The 16,938-nt window shown below is 38.2% G+C and overlaps 1 protein-coding gene across 1 annotated transcript in view; it reads left to right on the forward strand.

Moving 5' to 3' along the window:
* The first annotated feature begins 15,335 nt into the window (after positions 1 to 15,335).
* LOC141796661 (RNA-binding motif, single-stranded-interacting protein 2-like) overlaps positions 15,336 to 16,938 on the forward strand; it is a 37,663-nt gene continuing 36,060 nt past the window's right edge. The window contains exon 1 of the mRNA XM_074677898.1: positions 15,336 to 15,457. Coding sequence (XP_074533999.1) covers positions 15,386 to 15,457 — 72 coding nt within the window. The 5' untranslated portion in view covers positions 15,336 to 15,385. The remainder of the gene's footprint in view (positions 15,458 to 16,938) is intronic.

A 16,938-nucleotide genomic window follows, 5' to 3' on the forward strand; every position in this document is an offset into this window, starting at 1 on the left:
CTGGAGCCCAGTCAGTCAGTCAGCTCTGAGTGACGTCGCAGCAGCAGCTCAGGGGCCCTCCCCCCTCACTCTCTCTCCAGCACCCAAACCCCCAAAAAACACCCATACACCAACGTGAAACCAACCATCTGACCTGCTTAACTTCCTGCAACACTGCTCTGGATTCTCTCAGCAACACCTCTAACCATGCAGACCTGTCCTTATGATATGTGGGGGTGTTTATGTTATCATTTAAGTTCAGCTCTATTTAACTTTGACCCAAACTTTGTTTCATGAGTCAAAACCTATGATGATTCACAGCAGAATTGTATTTTTTACTTGAAATCATGAACAGTAGTTTAAAAAAGGACATTTGGTTCTCTTTCAACTTAAAATGAGCATCAAAATTTTGTAATAGCTTATTTTGTAAAAAAATAAAAAAAATAAATACATTTAAAAAAGCATTGGATTTAAAATCAGTTACCTATGACAGTCATAATACATTTTCAACAATTCAGTTTAAATACACTCAAATTAAACTGAATAAATCAAACTGATTTAGATCTAACTTAAATGTCAGTATCGAGCCCATGAATCTTCACGCTAAAACACACAGTATGTGTGTGTCTTACATTTAGGACTAGAAAACAACAACTCGGTGATGTAATGTAGAGTTAAGAAATCAAAGACTTTCCATCTGCAGTCCCATGAACTCCCATCCACCGGTAACCTGGGTCATTTTCGAAATATTTAACTTCAATGGCTTATTAAAAAGGACAATATGAATTAATATTAAGTATAGGCCTTCAAGGACTGTCTACCGTCGAGGTAGTAGCCTTCATGTAGCCTTCACAGGATTAAAGTCTGACTGAATGTGTGCCTCAGACGAGATGAAACAACACAGGATTCAAACACAGCCTGCAGTCATAGGAGGACAAAAACTAGGGCCCAGAATGCAAATTCATTTGCAATGTTGGTGACAATTTGGATGATTCAAACTCAAGCAAAAATTCTGAATTACATGATTTAGGCTGAGGTTTTTGAACTAGGTTTGCCCATTTAGATACACATAGTCTTGAAATCCAAGCCGTTTGCTGTAATCTTATCCACGGTTTACACCCGTTACTTCACCTGTTCGTTTATGAGATATTTTTCAAAGCTGTTTTTGAGAGGTAGGGAAAGTGCCGAATGGATAAATGTTTTCACATAACATAAATGGCAGGGTAAAATGAGCCAGGCTTACTTAAGAAGTACCTTTCATTACTAAGGCCATCAATGAAAGAAGTAGGACAAGATATAAAAGAAATTTGATCCAAAACCAGCTTGTATGACTTCAATTACATGTGCTAGCTCATGCTTACATCTCTGTTCACTGTGGAGAGTTTCATGAGGCATCATGAGTGGGAGCTTCATACAGTCCCCCTCAGCTCCCTGTGTAATTGCCATGACCATTATATTTGATGCTATGCTGCAATAGCAACAACATTTTACAATATCTCTATCAGCTCATTGGATTTCCACTGATGACAAATACAAGTTATTTGTCTTTTAATTACTGGATATGATTTTTTTTCAATGGATTTCATTCAGCAACAATGGCAACAGTTGTAAAAGAGCCAATCTCTTGTTATCCTTATGCCAACCCCTCTACCCTTCAATCAGCTCCTTTAGAGCTGGCATGAATTTTCGCTCTCATGCTTCACTGAGAACATTCAACAAATCATATAAACTATTAGACCCAACCTCAGAAGTATCAGGTCTTTTTCTCTTTTGTAAGGGGCGCTGAGACTTCCAACTAAAATGTTGATGGCAGAAGAGCCATAGTTTCTATAATGCATTACATCCCACAACCAACATACCCTCCTTGAAACAGCTCTCCAAAACTGTCATAAATCCTGGCTTAAGGTTTGGCTCTTGACTAGCCTTTCTAAACCACATGGAAAATCCCCCTTCAAACATTTCCAGCACGCCTCTGCAAACAGAGGAGCTTCATGATAGTTAGGATGATTGAAAGGTTAGATCCCCCTAACATCCTTTTAAGTACCATTACCAACCTGTATATGCGGCTGCTGCAACCCAAATGACTTGATCCCTTACATGATTTCCATTCACAAATCCTGCAAACACAAATATTCTGTATTATAAAGTCAAGACTGTTTAAACTAAAGAGACGTCTTAAATATATGTTGAAGTCCATGTAAGTTTTCAGCCTGAATCGAAATTGATGGTTCTCAGTGACAGAAGTGAAAGGGTCCATCAGCAAGAAGATGAACAAACATAAACCTCATTTCTCCAAAGCTCGACCAGGATAAAGGACTGAAATTAGCCATGGCTGGAAGTTCTACAGTGCATCAAATGCACTTTGATTAGACAAAGCAATGTCTAAATGTGTTGTTCCTCTTAAATGCTTTGCTGACGGCACCCAGCTGTAGTAATAAAGCTGAGCCAAAAATGATCCCCTTCACTTGAAGAATAATGAAGCACAGACCCAAGCTTCTGTCTAATCCTTATTTATTTATTATCAATTTTAAATGACATTCTTTGAACATCTCTTAAAAACTCATAGCTAAAGGTCTGGCTCTGTGAGCTCCCCCTAAAAAAGAAGCCAAAAATAAAGCTACAAAAACAGAAGTCTCATTTACTTCCCTTTTTTTAATAAAGAAAAAAAAACGTGAATGCTTTCAATTCTGCAGTTTGCAGATTTCTTTGTAGATTTCAGATTTCTGGTAGCTGTTACTTATACAAATGGTTCATTGTGGATACAGTAATGCATTAAAGGATGAAACAGAAAGGAACTTAATCAAACTCAGCTTGATTCTTCGATGTCTCGTTCACAGTAGATTCCTGGCTCGTATTATGTTTAATTCTGAATTAAGAACCTTTTTTTAAGTTAAGTGTCTGAGAGATACGAAGGGGTAATCTTGGCATGCATCTTGACACCACTGATGATATTATCCTAAAATTACAGTATGGACTTTGAAAAAGTGAGTTGTGATGAATGACTTAAAAAACAATATAGTTAATCTGACTGGAAGAAATGACTTAGCTGCTTTTTTAACAACACCATATTGTTCTTAAAGACCGCACTCGTTCACAGAAAGGATAATAACATGCATTGATAAAAACTGACGATGCATTATGTGAAACAGAAAAAGGGTCATAAAATGGTCATGGCTGTCAAAAAGGTAATCTTTTGTGATACAAATTTACACATTTGATAATGTTACAAATTAAAATTCATCTGCAGCGAAGCTTACTGATCATAGCTGAAACCATGGCATGGTAGGTTAATGTACATAGAAGTTTGTTGTAAATATTCTTGTCCAATGTCACACACTGATAGTTTTAAGAGTGCTTATCTCAAACAGCAGAATACTCTTGATCAACTCAAATGGGAAGGAAAAGGGAGTGCATGTGCAATGAGACAGTTTTGTTGTGCGTGAGCGTGTGTGTTGTTACTTTCTTGACATATTAATCTGATGTCTTCATTGAGGTCAGGTCTTTTGAGCCTGGAGTCTAAATGACCTCAGAGTAGATTTCACCATGAGAAATGTCTTTTCAGTAGATAAACACAAGTAAAGTAATGGGATAAGTAATGGGAGTCTAATCAAAAGGCACAAGTTCATACAAAAAGTACACTTCTCATCAACTCTGTTTGTATAACTTTTCCAAATGCTCATGTTTTCCAATACTTTTTTTGGGAGACACTTAAAAAATGTTGTGTAATTACAAAAGAAACCAGATGTGGGCAGTTTTATAACCACGGTAAGCAAATGCCTCCCAACAACAAAACCACATCCTACAAACATAGGCAGGCGTTTCTCTGTTCCTGTTACGTAAGGACAGGGATGAAAAAAATCCTGTTAAAATCAGTCAAAAAACAACTCCAGTGCAGCTGACCTTCAAATTTCAAAAACAGGGCCCAGCATCTGCTTTGAATATATTTTCTGGTCTGCAGTGAACTCTGGAGAAGTAAGAAGTCACTCAAGGCTCAAGTCTAAATGAAGTCTCCAAAGTCAAAGGAGTCTGAACTCAATAGGAATACAGTTTAACAGCATCTCATGAATCAAGCGAGAGCTGAATCCAAAAGAAAATACATTTGATACGAGTCAAAAGCTTCAGAAAGTACCATTTACCTTGTACTTTCCAGATTTTAATGATTCTTGGTAAGATTTCAAACACATCTGTTACAAAATACTCACATTTCTATGTGTAATACTGGAAACAGTACAGAAGATTGTCAGGTCTTTAAAACTAGTAAAAGACAGTCTGTTTCTTTCATAAACCAAATAAATATCTGATTAATGTATTCCTAAGATTTCTCAATCTTTTTAGCTGCTCTGCATTCCCTTTTAAAATAAGTTTATGGTTTTTAAACCAAATATTTCAGGTTTAAAGTGACTACCACAGCTGAACCTGTTAGTCAAATGCTGCGCAGCACTGACATCTAGTGGGTCTACATTGCCTGTTTTACATTTGAAAGAACAAAAGATCCTTTGTGTCCTTATTTGTATTTTTTGATGGTGATTAAAAAGGAAACAAAAACAGTTTTACTATGCTGAGTCTATAAAAAATTTCACAGTTGTATTGAACAAGTGTAATCTCAGTAGTCATTTCTGGATTAGGACCTGTCTTACATAAAAGTGCATACTTTGCAGGTAGTATGAGGAGAAACAGTGTTAAAAAAAAATAATCCTTCATTAATTGACATGAAGCTGAATCACTCAGAAAAGCAGGCTAAATATCCCTTAAAGAAGCTTTGTTCTGTGATCATTTCACCAGAAGTTTCAGATATTTCAGTCCTCAGTGTTTCTCTTGAACTGTTTTATTCTGTGTCAAGGCTTAAAGATCTTCTTTTATGTTTTTCATGTAGAAAGCAAACATAGCTAACAGTTGCTTTATACTGATCCTAAACCTTTCAAGTGGTGGTCAAGAAATTTTCTCTAACCAAGCAGCAGCAGCAGAAGAGATTTAGTAGCATGTTGAATCCAAAATGTGTGTAACCAGTGGTGGCAGTATAATTCTGCGTCTGTCTGAGAGGCATTTGATATTAAATGTGTAATTTTTGCCCTTTGTGTGTTTACTCCTCTGTCTTAGTTTTTTCCTTTTTGTTTCCTGGTTTATTTTGTAGTTCTTGGTCCTTATGTCTGGTTTAGTTTTACTTCCTGCTCTTGTGTTGTTCCCTCCACTTTGTTAAGCTTTTTTTTATTTTTATTTTTATTTTTTTTTATCTGTGAATTATATTCACACCTGAGTTTGAATGTCCTGTGTGTATTCAATTTGACTGTTTATACTTTTCTTTGTTGGTTCATGTCATCCATCTCATACTCCCAAAAGTTGTTTTTATGTTTTTCAAGATCTTCTGCTTTTTATTTATTTATTAGTTCAGTTAGTTAGTTAGTAATCTGTAATTCTTTCTTGTTTTCTTTCTCTCCAGTCATGACAAACAGATGTAGTGTAGGACGGTCTTCATTAACAGAAATTTCACTTTCTGCATTGTGTGTGGCTAACAGCTGATTTCTTCACCCTGACTTTATCTAATGCTTTTTCCTCTAAGAACTGGTGGGAGCCAATGCAAAGAAACTAAGAAACTGCAAGAACTTCCACCATAGTGCTAGACAGCAACCTTTTAGCTTCCTGTCCCTCCTCTAATATCCCCTACACCCATCATCTCCCATCCAGGAGAGGGACAAACTCTGTGAGGGATATTTGTGAATAACAGATTTGAAATCTTCAGCTACAGGCTGAGGTATTAAATCTGTCTCAGGTTAAAGTATTTTCACAAAGAGGGCATGTTTGTGTGTTTAGCCATTGAGGAGTGTTGAACACAAACTACCAGCAGATGGAGGCATAACTCAGAGGGTCATCTTGATGGACAGCACTCCTACTCACTCAACTATCTCTTTAATTTCGTCCTATAAACAAAGCAGTTTTGAGCATATTCAATTCAGTTTAAAACTATAAGTACATTGACATTCTTTTGAAAATGGTTAAAAACAAATGAGATATGAAGGTGTTACAGGCAAACAGATGAAGAGGAAAAGTTGTGGTGGCTCATGCTGATATTTGACCCTGCGGTCATTAGAAAGTGACTTACTGATACTATATATACACACGTTATTTTATTCAGACATTATGCACTGCATTATTGCCTCTTCTCATTTATCTCTCAGCTATTTCCCCCTCTATCTGCAGCTCGTGTGTATTGATCTATATCTCTGGGGTATCATGTTGTAGCAGCATACTTTGACTGTCACATGACTCGTGTAGAATGTATCGCTTTAAAGGGCTATCTCCAAAAGAAGACAAACAAATATTTTCTCTGTTTTTTTTATGATTGACCTGTTAATTTTTTGGATCATCTGTTCAGAAAACCTATAAAATAAAACAAAAACTTAAATGTTTCTCTACAGATCGACAGTTACTGAGTGATTCTTCTGCTTGTAAGATTGATTTTTTCACGCCTCCAGTCTTAAATTTCAGAGTAGTGCAGGTTATTAGTCTCCTGCTAAAAAAGCTTTCCTGCTCTGCGGGCAAATTTCTTTCCAGGGCAATTTTTATTGTCGGAGTAAGTGAAAACACCATTCATCTGGTTTGTGTCACGACTGGAGCAACTATTTCATGCGTCATTCTTTCATCTACAGCTCAAGCCCATGATGCACCTCCGCCCAGTTCACTGCAGCTGTGATGGAAGCCAGGCTGGAGTCTACGGAGAGGAGAAACAGGTCACTGCGTTACTGTTGAGATACATGACGCCCCTAATTATCCAAGCAATCCAGTGTAGACAGCTTTAAAGATTTAATATCAATATCTATTTTCATCTGACCACAGATAAGACAGCACCTCATATACTCAGACATATCTGCCTACACACGTCCATAAATCTCAAAACTGCATCATGATTTGGGCCTACATCATCACTCACCCTCCCTCCCTCCTCCCCTCCACCGGCGCTCTTGTCCTCCCCTCGCTTGCTCCAGAGCCAGATGGATTACCTCATCAATCAAAGTTCCCAGAATCACATCCTGTGCGTGTGTGTCCCACCAATGCAGAGGCTCCATTCAGAAAGGAAAACATAAACAGATATACTCACTGCGGCCATTTTGAAACACAGAGAAAGTTATTTTCGGGAGGACTCCATCATTTCTCGCCCATTATCTGTTCAAAATACAACAGGAGATCTGCTGGTGGTGCCCTCTTCAGTGTCTGAGGAGATGGTGTTATTTTCAAGTATGCTGGGGGGACTTCAAGGGTTTGACACATCACTGATGTAAGGTTGATGTGAAGAAAACACTTGAACAAACTTCCTCTTTGAAGGAAAAGCTATAAAGGGGAGTCAATTTCTTTGATGCATGATATTTTTACTGTGCTATTTTTAACACAAGAGATAAAAATAAAATATATTAGCATTCTATATCAATTACACCAATGGATGGGTTATCACTAAACAAATTTTTGCAGTTTTAATCTTTTTCAAAGTTGATTGTTTACTCGGCTCTGAGGACTACATATGTGAAATGCTGATCAAGGCACAGATTACTGTGGTGACACTGTGTCTTCAAAGAGAGCTTTTTTTTGGTTTGTTGTGCTTTACTTCTGTCTGTTGTTCTATACTTTATAGTGTTTCTTTTGCAACAACCCTAGGATTAAGAACAGTCCCTGTGGTTAGTACAAACAATGATCCTATGCTTAAAAAAATGACGAAAAACAAAAGTATACGCAACGTAAATATAAGAAAAAAGAAATTAAGTACAGTGGTTTAATTGATGCTTTACAACAATAAGTGTTGAATACAAAATTTGTAGGTGTGTTTTCTAATCTCAAGACACTTAAAAAACATAGAAAACATTGCAACAATACAATAATAAAAATAATACTTGAGGTACCATAGAGAACCAGAGCCTGATAAAGCCTGTAACAGTTGTTTATTAACTATGTTTTTATCATCACAAATGTAAAAAGTAACAAATTGGTCCTTGCTTGATTTTTTTTTTTTTTTTTAACAGTGAAAGACTGGAGAAGTAAAAAATGAAGGTATCTCAGATCAAAGATCTTGTCCCCTCCCTCTTTCTAACAGAGACACAACTTTACAATGATGCACAGTCTGTAGTTTTTTTCTCCTCCAAAGGAACAATTATGGAGCAGGCAATGCTGATAACACCTAAGGAATTCAAGGCATGCACAAACAGCCCTTCCCCCATCAGAATCCCCCACCTCCACCCCCACCACCACCTTCCTACACCCCTGCCCTCACCCCCCCTCCCTCCTTCTCTCTTTTCCTCCCTCTTGCTCTAACACCAGGCTGTCTGTGTTTCTGCCTCTACACTCAAATCTGTTGCTAGGATTACTTCCAGCTGTGATGTGGAATAATTAGGCAGCTCCAGAAATTCTTGAAACTAATTTGACAAAAGAAAAGAAACAGTACCTAAAATTAGAGTGAAAAATGGAGTGTTGTGTTGTGTCGCAGAGTCAAAATATTGTTAGAGACTTTATTTTGCTTTCTTTTATCTTTAATGACAGTAACAAATTTAATAACCACGTTTTTTGTGTGCGAAAACTCACTAGTTTGTAAAAATACATCTTTTCCCTCTGTTATGTGATGTGTAGTGTTTGTGTAGCTTCATCAAAAACAAACTTGGACAAGCAAACTTTGAATTTCCCACACCTGATTTTGGTTTCTGCCACTCTGTAAGTAAGCCGTAACATTTGAAACGCTGTACTGTCAAAGCCCCAATTCTCATTCAAAAGTGCTGAAACTTTAAAAATTAAAGTAAAGGTTTGTTGAAAAATACTCCCAGGCTTTTATCTTTCTGTGCACTGGTTGACAACTTTTTATGCATGATATGAGCTCATGATTGTTGTTCCCAACAACAACAAGAAGACGACATTATAATGAATACAGTATATAAAGGGGTAGTGCGTAGATTAGCTAGCTCAGCTCTAATTGAAACGATGTATCAAACATCTTCAATTACCAGGCTTTTCTTTTTTTCACTTACTTATTTACTTACTTACATACTATACTTTACTGACTGAATAAATAAAAAATGAATAAATAAATAGATAAATAAGACATTTTATTTCAAGTAATGCTGTACACGAACCTTGGTTGATGCATGAAATAAAACAGTGTGTCACTAAATGTTCATCTTTAACAACTGCAATTCCAAAAAGTTGAGGAAGCTGTGTTAAATATGGCTTAAATCAGGTTTTGATAGTTTGCACATAATCTCAGCCATTTATTCTCATTAAAGTAATGCATAAAGCCAGCTTGGACTCAGACAACAATTTACTGTAAAAGTTGAGCAATGCTAGAAAAAAGAAAACCTCACCTCAGGGAACATTTCTTTTTAATCAGAGTAGTTTGTAGAGGGTTAGCAAATGACTGGGTATCAATGTGCAACAATCTCAGAATAGTGTCTCCCTTCCTCAAATTGCAAATAATTTGGGGATTTCAACAACTACAGTACATAAAAGATTCATCAAAAAAAATCAGAGAACTTGGGAACATCTCTGAACACACTGGGAAGAGACAGAAAAAAATGCTGTTTTCTAATGACCATTAAGCCCTCAAGCAGCGCTGCCTTATAACAGAGATGACTCTGTGGTAGAAATCACTACATGGGCTGAAATCACTTTCAACAACGATTGTCTATGTCACAGTTTGTTGAAGCATCCACAAATACACTTAAGTGGGAAATGATCATTGGGCTAGATATAAGCACACAGTTACACTGCAAAAACCTTTAATCTCATCAAGTGTTTTTGTCTTTTTTAAGTAAAAATTGTCTTATTATACTCGATATGAGCCACTTTCAACTTATCAATCCAGAAAAATGTCTTAATTCAAGTTATCATAGTACAAAAATGAGGTTTGAATCGCTTGTAACCAGTAAAAAAATCTGCCAATGGAACAAGAAAAAATTGCTTGAAAATTTCCTTGAGACTAGAACAATGTCTTGATACAAGTAACTTTTCTCTTGTTCTATTGGCAGATTTTATTACTGGTTACGAGCAATTCAGACCTCATTTTTGTCCTTAAATAACTTTAAACAAGACATTTTTCTGGATTGGTCATGTGAATTTGGCTCATATTGAGTCTAAAAAGGAATTTTCTACTGAAAATAAAACAAAAACACTTGATAAGATTTTAGTTTTTGCAGTGTAAAAAACACAATCAGTGATGGTACTAGGGTGCATAAGCGCTCATCACACGAGTAGCTTCTTATACGTCTAGGAAAGCTTTACTACTGAGCAATAAAACAGGTTTGGAGCAACATTTGTTGCTACTCAGGTGTATTTTGGTCAGACAACATTCAACACGTATAACAATAGCGCTGTGCAAGAGCCCTGGTGTTAAACTATCTAACTTGTCTGCAGTCCCAACCTGTCACCCATTGAAAACATTTTGTTAATTTACATACCATTAAATTCTATTTTCATCAACGTTTTACACAGTGCCCCAACTTATTTTAAATAGGGTGTTGTACATTTATCTCACCATGACAAACAAAACATATACATCCCCCAACATGCACTGCCACTAACATACAACTTCACGTTCACACATGAAAATCAGATTCTTCTACATGCACAATGTTTGTTTTGTTTTAGCCGGCCATTCCCCTCAAGCCTTCCTCACCAAAACTTCCTCTCTCACACTCTCCCTCAAAAACACATTCCAACCACAATGCTTGACTGATTGTCTGCTATCTGAGTGTGAGGCTGTGTGTGTGTGTGTGTGGTCTACTCAGTGGACGTGTAAAGAAACTTCTCTCACGTGAAGCAACCGAACACATCCATCTGTTTGTCTGAAGCTGTCTTAAACACAGTTTCACTGTTTTTAATTTGCCACAACATGGATGTAAGTAACACCAAACTGCCTCGCCTCAGGCTGATTTCACTGTTTATGACTTCAGTGTGCAGCTCTGTATGTTTCATAGTTAGTGAAAAGGAGAGACATTTTTAGATTATTGTTACAGACACTAACCAGTACATGAAAGGTTTATATCTTATGATAACAATCATGGGTAAACACAGATAAAAAGTCTACAGTTTGTTTAGCTTGAGCTCCACATATTCACATGAATTCCTTCTACATGACACGTTTCTGATGTAAAGCAGACTGAACTCGCTATAAAATTAGGGTGTGTATTTCTTCTGTCAGCATTAACAAGCATACGCCTCCTTTCCCCACATAACTTCTCGATGTTAACTTTCAGAACTTTTCCCTTTCTCCTCTCTGTATGTTCACTCTCCTCTTGCTGTCTCTTCTCTTCTGTTAGCCACTGTGGCCTTGAACCCCTTACGACAGTCTCAATGACCGTGCCCCTCACTCACACATGAACTCCCTGAACTCTTCCACGCCATTCACATCCACTTTCATCCACACACACAGACTCCCCTTCCTCCTAAACAACAGCCCACTTTGATGACAGAGGTTAACCCCCACGGCATTGATGCTGTTGTGTGCGTATGTGAGTGTGTGTGACTTTGTATGTGTGTGGGTGGGTGTGCTGGTCGTTAATACAGGCAAAGGGTGGAAGGGTGGTATTTCCTCAACATGTGCTGTAGTCCTGAAATAGGTTATATAAAGCTGGTAGATGTTTTTACTCCAAAGTTGCAAACCGAGAGTAGTTTTTCTTCCTGATTTCATGTTTATTATTCTATATTAAAACAAAGCTTAAGGATATTACAACCAAAGTAGAACAAATTAAGCCTTAGTTTTACGAAATGACCTTTGACCTGAGTTTCAAAACTCTGGAAAATTACAGCTCACTTCCACATCCAGGTCATAAAAAGCTGGAACAGGGGAAATGAGGTGATGCAGCATCTCTTCTATCTCTATTAAACACAGTCAGGCTATTTAGTAACTCACACTCCCACACTCCCAAGCACACATTTAACGTAGACACACACAGGCAGAGAGCTTAGCTACCCTAGAGGTAATAGGGCCAAACACTTGGGATGGAGGGGGCTGGGTTACTTAGCAACCAGCCTGTTGACGTCCAAACAATGTTCATGTCGTCAAAGTGGCGGGTTGTGCCAGACTGAGGTTCTGCTGAGCGCAACAATGTCACTGGTGTGTTCCTGAATGCAGACGGAGGAACAGCCCACAGACAGGCGGCTGACACCGAATGAAACAGCAGCGCTAATTTATAGAAATACTGTTTCCATCACTCGATCTGTCATTTGACTGCTTCTACGTTCAGAGCTTTGACTGGAGAATGAACAGATCCACTAACCAGAGCACGAAAAAGCAGAATTGATAGGTTGCTGTTTATGGTGCTTTAAAGGAAATAAATTAAAGTGGGTAACTTCATAAGACAAAAATGCAGCATGGACATCAAGCTTTGATTTTACTGGACATGAAATTGAATTTATTGCTCTACTATGATGCTATTGTGTTTACATTTCACAGTATAAACTGTTTTCTTTTGTCAGTTTTGAAATGCAGACATTGTTAGTATTTTGGGGATTGGCAAGGTCTTCTTGCTCAGCTCCCTCATTTAAATAATGAGTGCATACACACTGGCAGTCAGGTCAAGTCTGCCCACCAGTCAGTTAAAAAAGAAAAGAAAAGAAAAAAAGAAATAAAAAGTTCAGTGTAAGAAAAAGTTTAAATCAACTTTCTCAATAAACTTGCTCCACCCCCATCCCTCCACAAAAACTCATACTTTTTTGCAGCAGCAGATGTTAACACAGAGTGATACATGTTAAAATGATGAAAGTTACATACTTCTTGTATAAACAATATATTTACAGTGGGTTTCCTTTGCGGTTTAAACTGTGGTGAATTTGTTGATGCCACAAGATTTTAAGCATCAGGTATCAGTAGCAATGTGTGTTGGACGACACCCCCTTCCAATCACTGCAACCAGAGAAAGTAAGAGGCCTTTTAAATATAGCAGAAGGGGATAACAAGCACGACCCACTGAGTGGTCAGACATGAAAAAGATGTGAGAGGTAACTTCAGGACAGGGCTCATTCACACTCTGATGGCAAATGTTTAAGTTTAGTACCCCATGTGTGTGTGTGTATGTGTGTGTCTGCTGTTTAACAGCCTTATTAGTCTGTGACCTTCAGGGGAAGCTGTAGGACGATGTTAGCGCGGGAACCAGATGCCAAGGACCTGCTGCAGTAAACCAGGACCTGTCCAGCTCACCAAATCAGATGTGTTTACTTTGGACCATTTGAAAGGTGCTATCACTGCACAGGTTTCCAACCTGGTTTAAGCCTCAAACCTCACCTTGTCTGAATCAGGGAATATTGGTGAGACTGCCTTGTATCACTGTTTTGCTGCAGAATTAATCAGCATTTTAATGGAGGTGAAAAACAAATATCAGTTTAAGAAAAATCAAGAGTAGCTATACAAAAGGCCTTTGATCATAATTGCAGGATGAGGCAAAACACTTGAGATCCGAATCTGTATACACTTCTATGAACAGAAAGAGCTGCAAATATTTTCTGTTCAGGCTTACTTAACAAAATTAGATTTTCAACCTGTCAAATCAAATAGCAGCTGTTTTACTCCTGTATGTATTTACAGTTATTAAATGTGCAAATGACACCATGTAGATTAACAGATGACAACACATTCTCTGTACATCAACCACAGTGGCAAAAGCTTCAACTTCGGTTTGTATAAAAAGTACAGAAACTTACTTGTTTCTTTCTTTGAGTTAACTGATGAGGTAATGTCGGCATTGAGAGAGGCATGGTGACTTTAAAAAAAGCTTTAATAAAAATGACATAAAGATTAGGCTTTTTGCCACTGTGCTAATTTAAGACATTTTACAGGTTGAGTAGATTGGGACACTAATCTCCTCTTGCTCTTGACATTAATTATCTGAAAAAAGGGTGTGTTCTTTCTTCTCTTAGGGGGAATATACACTCTAACAGCTAATTTTGGTATCTCTCACATATATTGGTAAAGCTCACATGGATTATTTCTGAATGACCGTTCATGAAATGGAATTAACATCTAATTTTTCAAAACAAACATGGCAAAAAGTAAGCACAGACAAACAGGAGATCTTTGTTGCGAATGTGCTAAGTGTTAAAATAACGACTGGTTTTGCATATGTGAGCAGTCTGATCAATCAAGGTAATGTTGCTGCTCTTATTTTAACTTTGTATGGATGGTATAGTTTGTGTAGCTAACTTCTACTACAAAGGTTAAAGAGTGCTGAGCAATCAATACAAACAAACACAGCGAGAAGGTTAGACATACAGAGAAGAGGACAGTGAGAGGACACACTGTGAGGAGGTTTAACAATGCAGGAGTTGTTTTACAGGTATATTATTCTCTTGAACGCTATCACCAGAATCTCTGACACAAAATTCTTTAATGACTCCTTATTACTTAACAAAAGGTACAAAATAACTGTCATTAAAATAATTTCTTCTCTTGTACTTTTTTGTCCCAATATCTAAGTAGTAACTGGTACGTGTATGTGTTTGTTTTTTCAAAATACAGTTTTCATTTTATCACACAAGATAATAGATTTTTGTTCACTCAGGGATGTTTGAATGCATATAAAAAGCATTGGATTTCTAAATTTTTTCGTTAATTGAGCTGCAATGCACTTTCAGTTTTTGACCCAATACTTTTATTTTGAACATGTATTTGGAATATAAAGAAATAGGAAAAGCATAATATCCCAAGTTAAGACAGCTTTAAATATTTGAAGAGTTTTTTTTGGCAAAAACAGATAAACGCCATTTTGGAAAAAAAATGAGCTGATGCTTGTGATTTACTGTTTGTATTGAATTTTTGAGTTACCTCTATTTTGTTATGTCATATCTCCTTTGTCAAAGACACTGGACCTTGGTTTGACTGATATCATCTAGAATAAACAATAAAAAAAGGGTTTTTTTTTTTTGAAAATTTATTAAAACTGAGTTACCTGCTTTTGCAAATGAACTCTTCATTTGTTTCTTCAAAGTTTGAGTGTAAAAAAAGGAACTGTTGATGAGTTATTAAACTCCAAAAATGAACTACATATGTGAGAATAAGTTAAGGGAAGCTTAGCAGTGTTTATGGACCCCCAAAATCTACACATAAGCCCACATGAAGTGACAGAACCACCTTTTTGTCCTAGAGTCACAGTTGTTACAGCTTTCTATTCGACAGTCTCCACCGTATGTCCCCAATAGTCTATAGTGGGTGGTGAAAAAAGTCAAACCAACCCCCCTTCTCTGTGTGGACCCCCTTGGAGTCTCGTGGTGGGACCCCTGAAGTAGCCCGGGGGCCAGCAGTGGGGGCCCCTGCCTGCCTGTCCTGCCGCAGCAGCAGCACCACTCGCAGTCAGTCAGCGGGACTCCAGGCTCTCACTTCCCCAGCTGCTGACGTCAGCTGGCAGCCTGGGCTGAGCTCGCGGCTCCGGACATAGCGCCGAGAAAAATGCTGCTCTCCGTGCCGCCAAGGGCAGGAATCAACCCATACAACGGCTATAACAGCAGAAACAGCAAAAAGGTAAACGCTTTCAGGATTTTCCATTGTTTTCGGCTTGTTCGTCCAGCAGGACAAGTCGCCCGCGTCTGTCGCCACATAAAACGGCTTGTGACAGTGGGCTGCAGTGTCCTTGAAAGCGAAACGTACTGAATTTAACTTAAGACTTGGAGTGAAAACACAGCCAGCAGGGCAGCCGAGCTCCGTGTGTATGTGTAGGTGGGAAATGAGCTCGCGCTCGGTCCTGTCATATTTGCCGCCTGGTGTTTTTAGTGTTTGTGCGTGTGTGAGTAGTACAGTAAAGGATGTGGATATGGCTCTGCTCACTCATTTGAAAAAAGTCAATGGTGGAGAGCAACTTTTATGGGTAACTGTGCCGCGTCGGGATAGCGCGTCGGTGCTGAGCCTGGATGTGTTTGTGTAAGTGGGGGTAGGGTGAGCGGAGGCAGCACGAGAGCGAAACATGGTACAAAATCGTTTCTGCATCTTTTTTTTCCTGCGAGCTCCGGACTCTCATATCTGGTGTTAAATCAGGTCTTCATTGTCTCCACTGCCGCCTAAGTTTGCAAAGTTTTTTTTTTCCTCGTTTCCCATCTGAAAGCGGAATATGCCCCACCCCTCGAAAAATCCCACCAGACCTTCAGGACTACATTCCCAGAATTATGAATCGCGCTCTCGTGGTTGCATTAAATGTTGACTTTGTCACCTTTCAAACTGATACGTCCGGCACGGATACGTCTGTATTAACAAAACGGAAAAGAAACAGGAAAACAACTACAGTTAACCTTGATTACATGTAGGTTTAAATGCTACATTGTTCGGTTAATCGATGTCAAAACGGGAATCTCACTTCCATAAAGAAGTTTTTTTGATCCATGAATTCCCTCTTCCTCTGTTGTGTTTCTAAAACAGGCATTCAGAGTTTAAATGCATCTTGGGTATTCGCTCTTCTGAACATTTTGTGTTGTAGAAGATGTTGAAGTAGGCTATATTATGAGATTTGAAGTCGCCTCAGTGTGCTGAGCCTGCTCTCACTGTGTATGCTGCTGCCTCTGAATGGCATTTTGAAAATGTAGATGTACATATTGTCTTCCTGTGATCTTGGGCACCGCCTGGCTGCTCATCCTCCCAGATCTGATGTCAACACTCACGCCTGTCTGAGGAGAACAGCATTGTTTGAATTGTTTGCTCTACAACCTAGCTCGTGCGTGCACACACACACACACACACACACACACACACACACACACACACACACACAGGAGTTTATTTATTTTGAACTCATTGCAACTTTTCACTGGATGTACATTCGTATGCAATATTCTATCCGAGCCATTACTTGGTCAGAGCTTGTTTATTGCTGCAAAGAGACTATTTGAAAAACATCTTTTTGTAATAAGCTATCAAAGCAAACCATTTTTAGCACAGCAGGGGGAAACAATAAAAAAACACTGAGCATCAGTCTTCAAAAGAGAGGTCTTTATGAGATATCAGAAGAAAAGTCT

The sequence above is a fragment of the Halichoeres trimaculatus genome, unplaced genomic scaffold, assembly GCF_033239565.1.
Source record: "Halichoeres trimaculatus isolate MK-OKI-2021-1 unplaced genomic scaffold, fHalTri1.1 fHalTri1_scaffold_1, whole genome shotgun sequence".
Taxonomy (NCBI): Eukaryota; Metazoa; Chordata; class Actinopteri; order Labriformes; family Labridae; genus Halichoeres; species Halichoeres trimaculatus.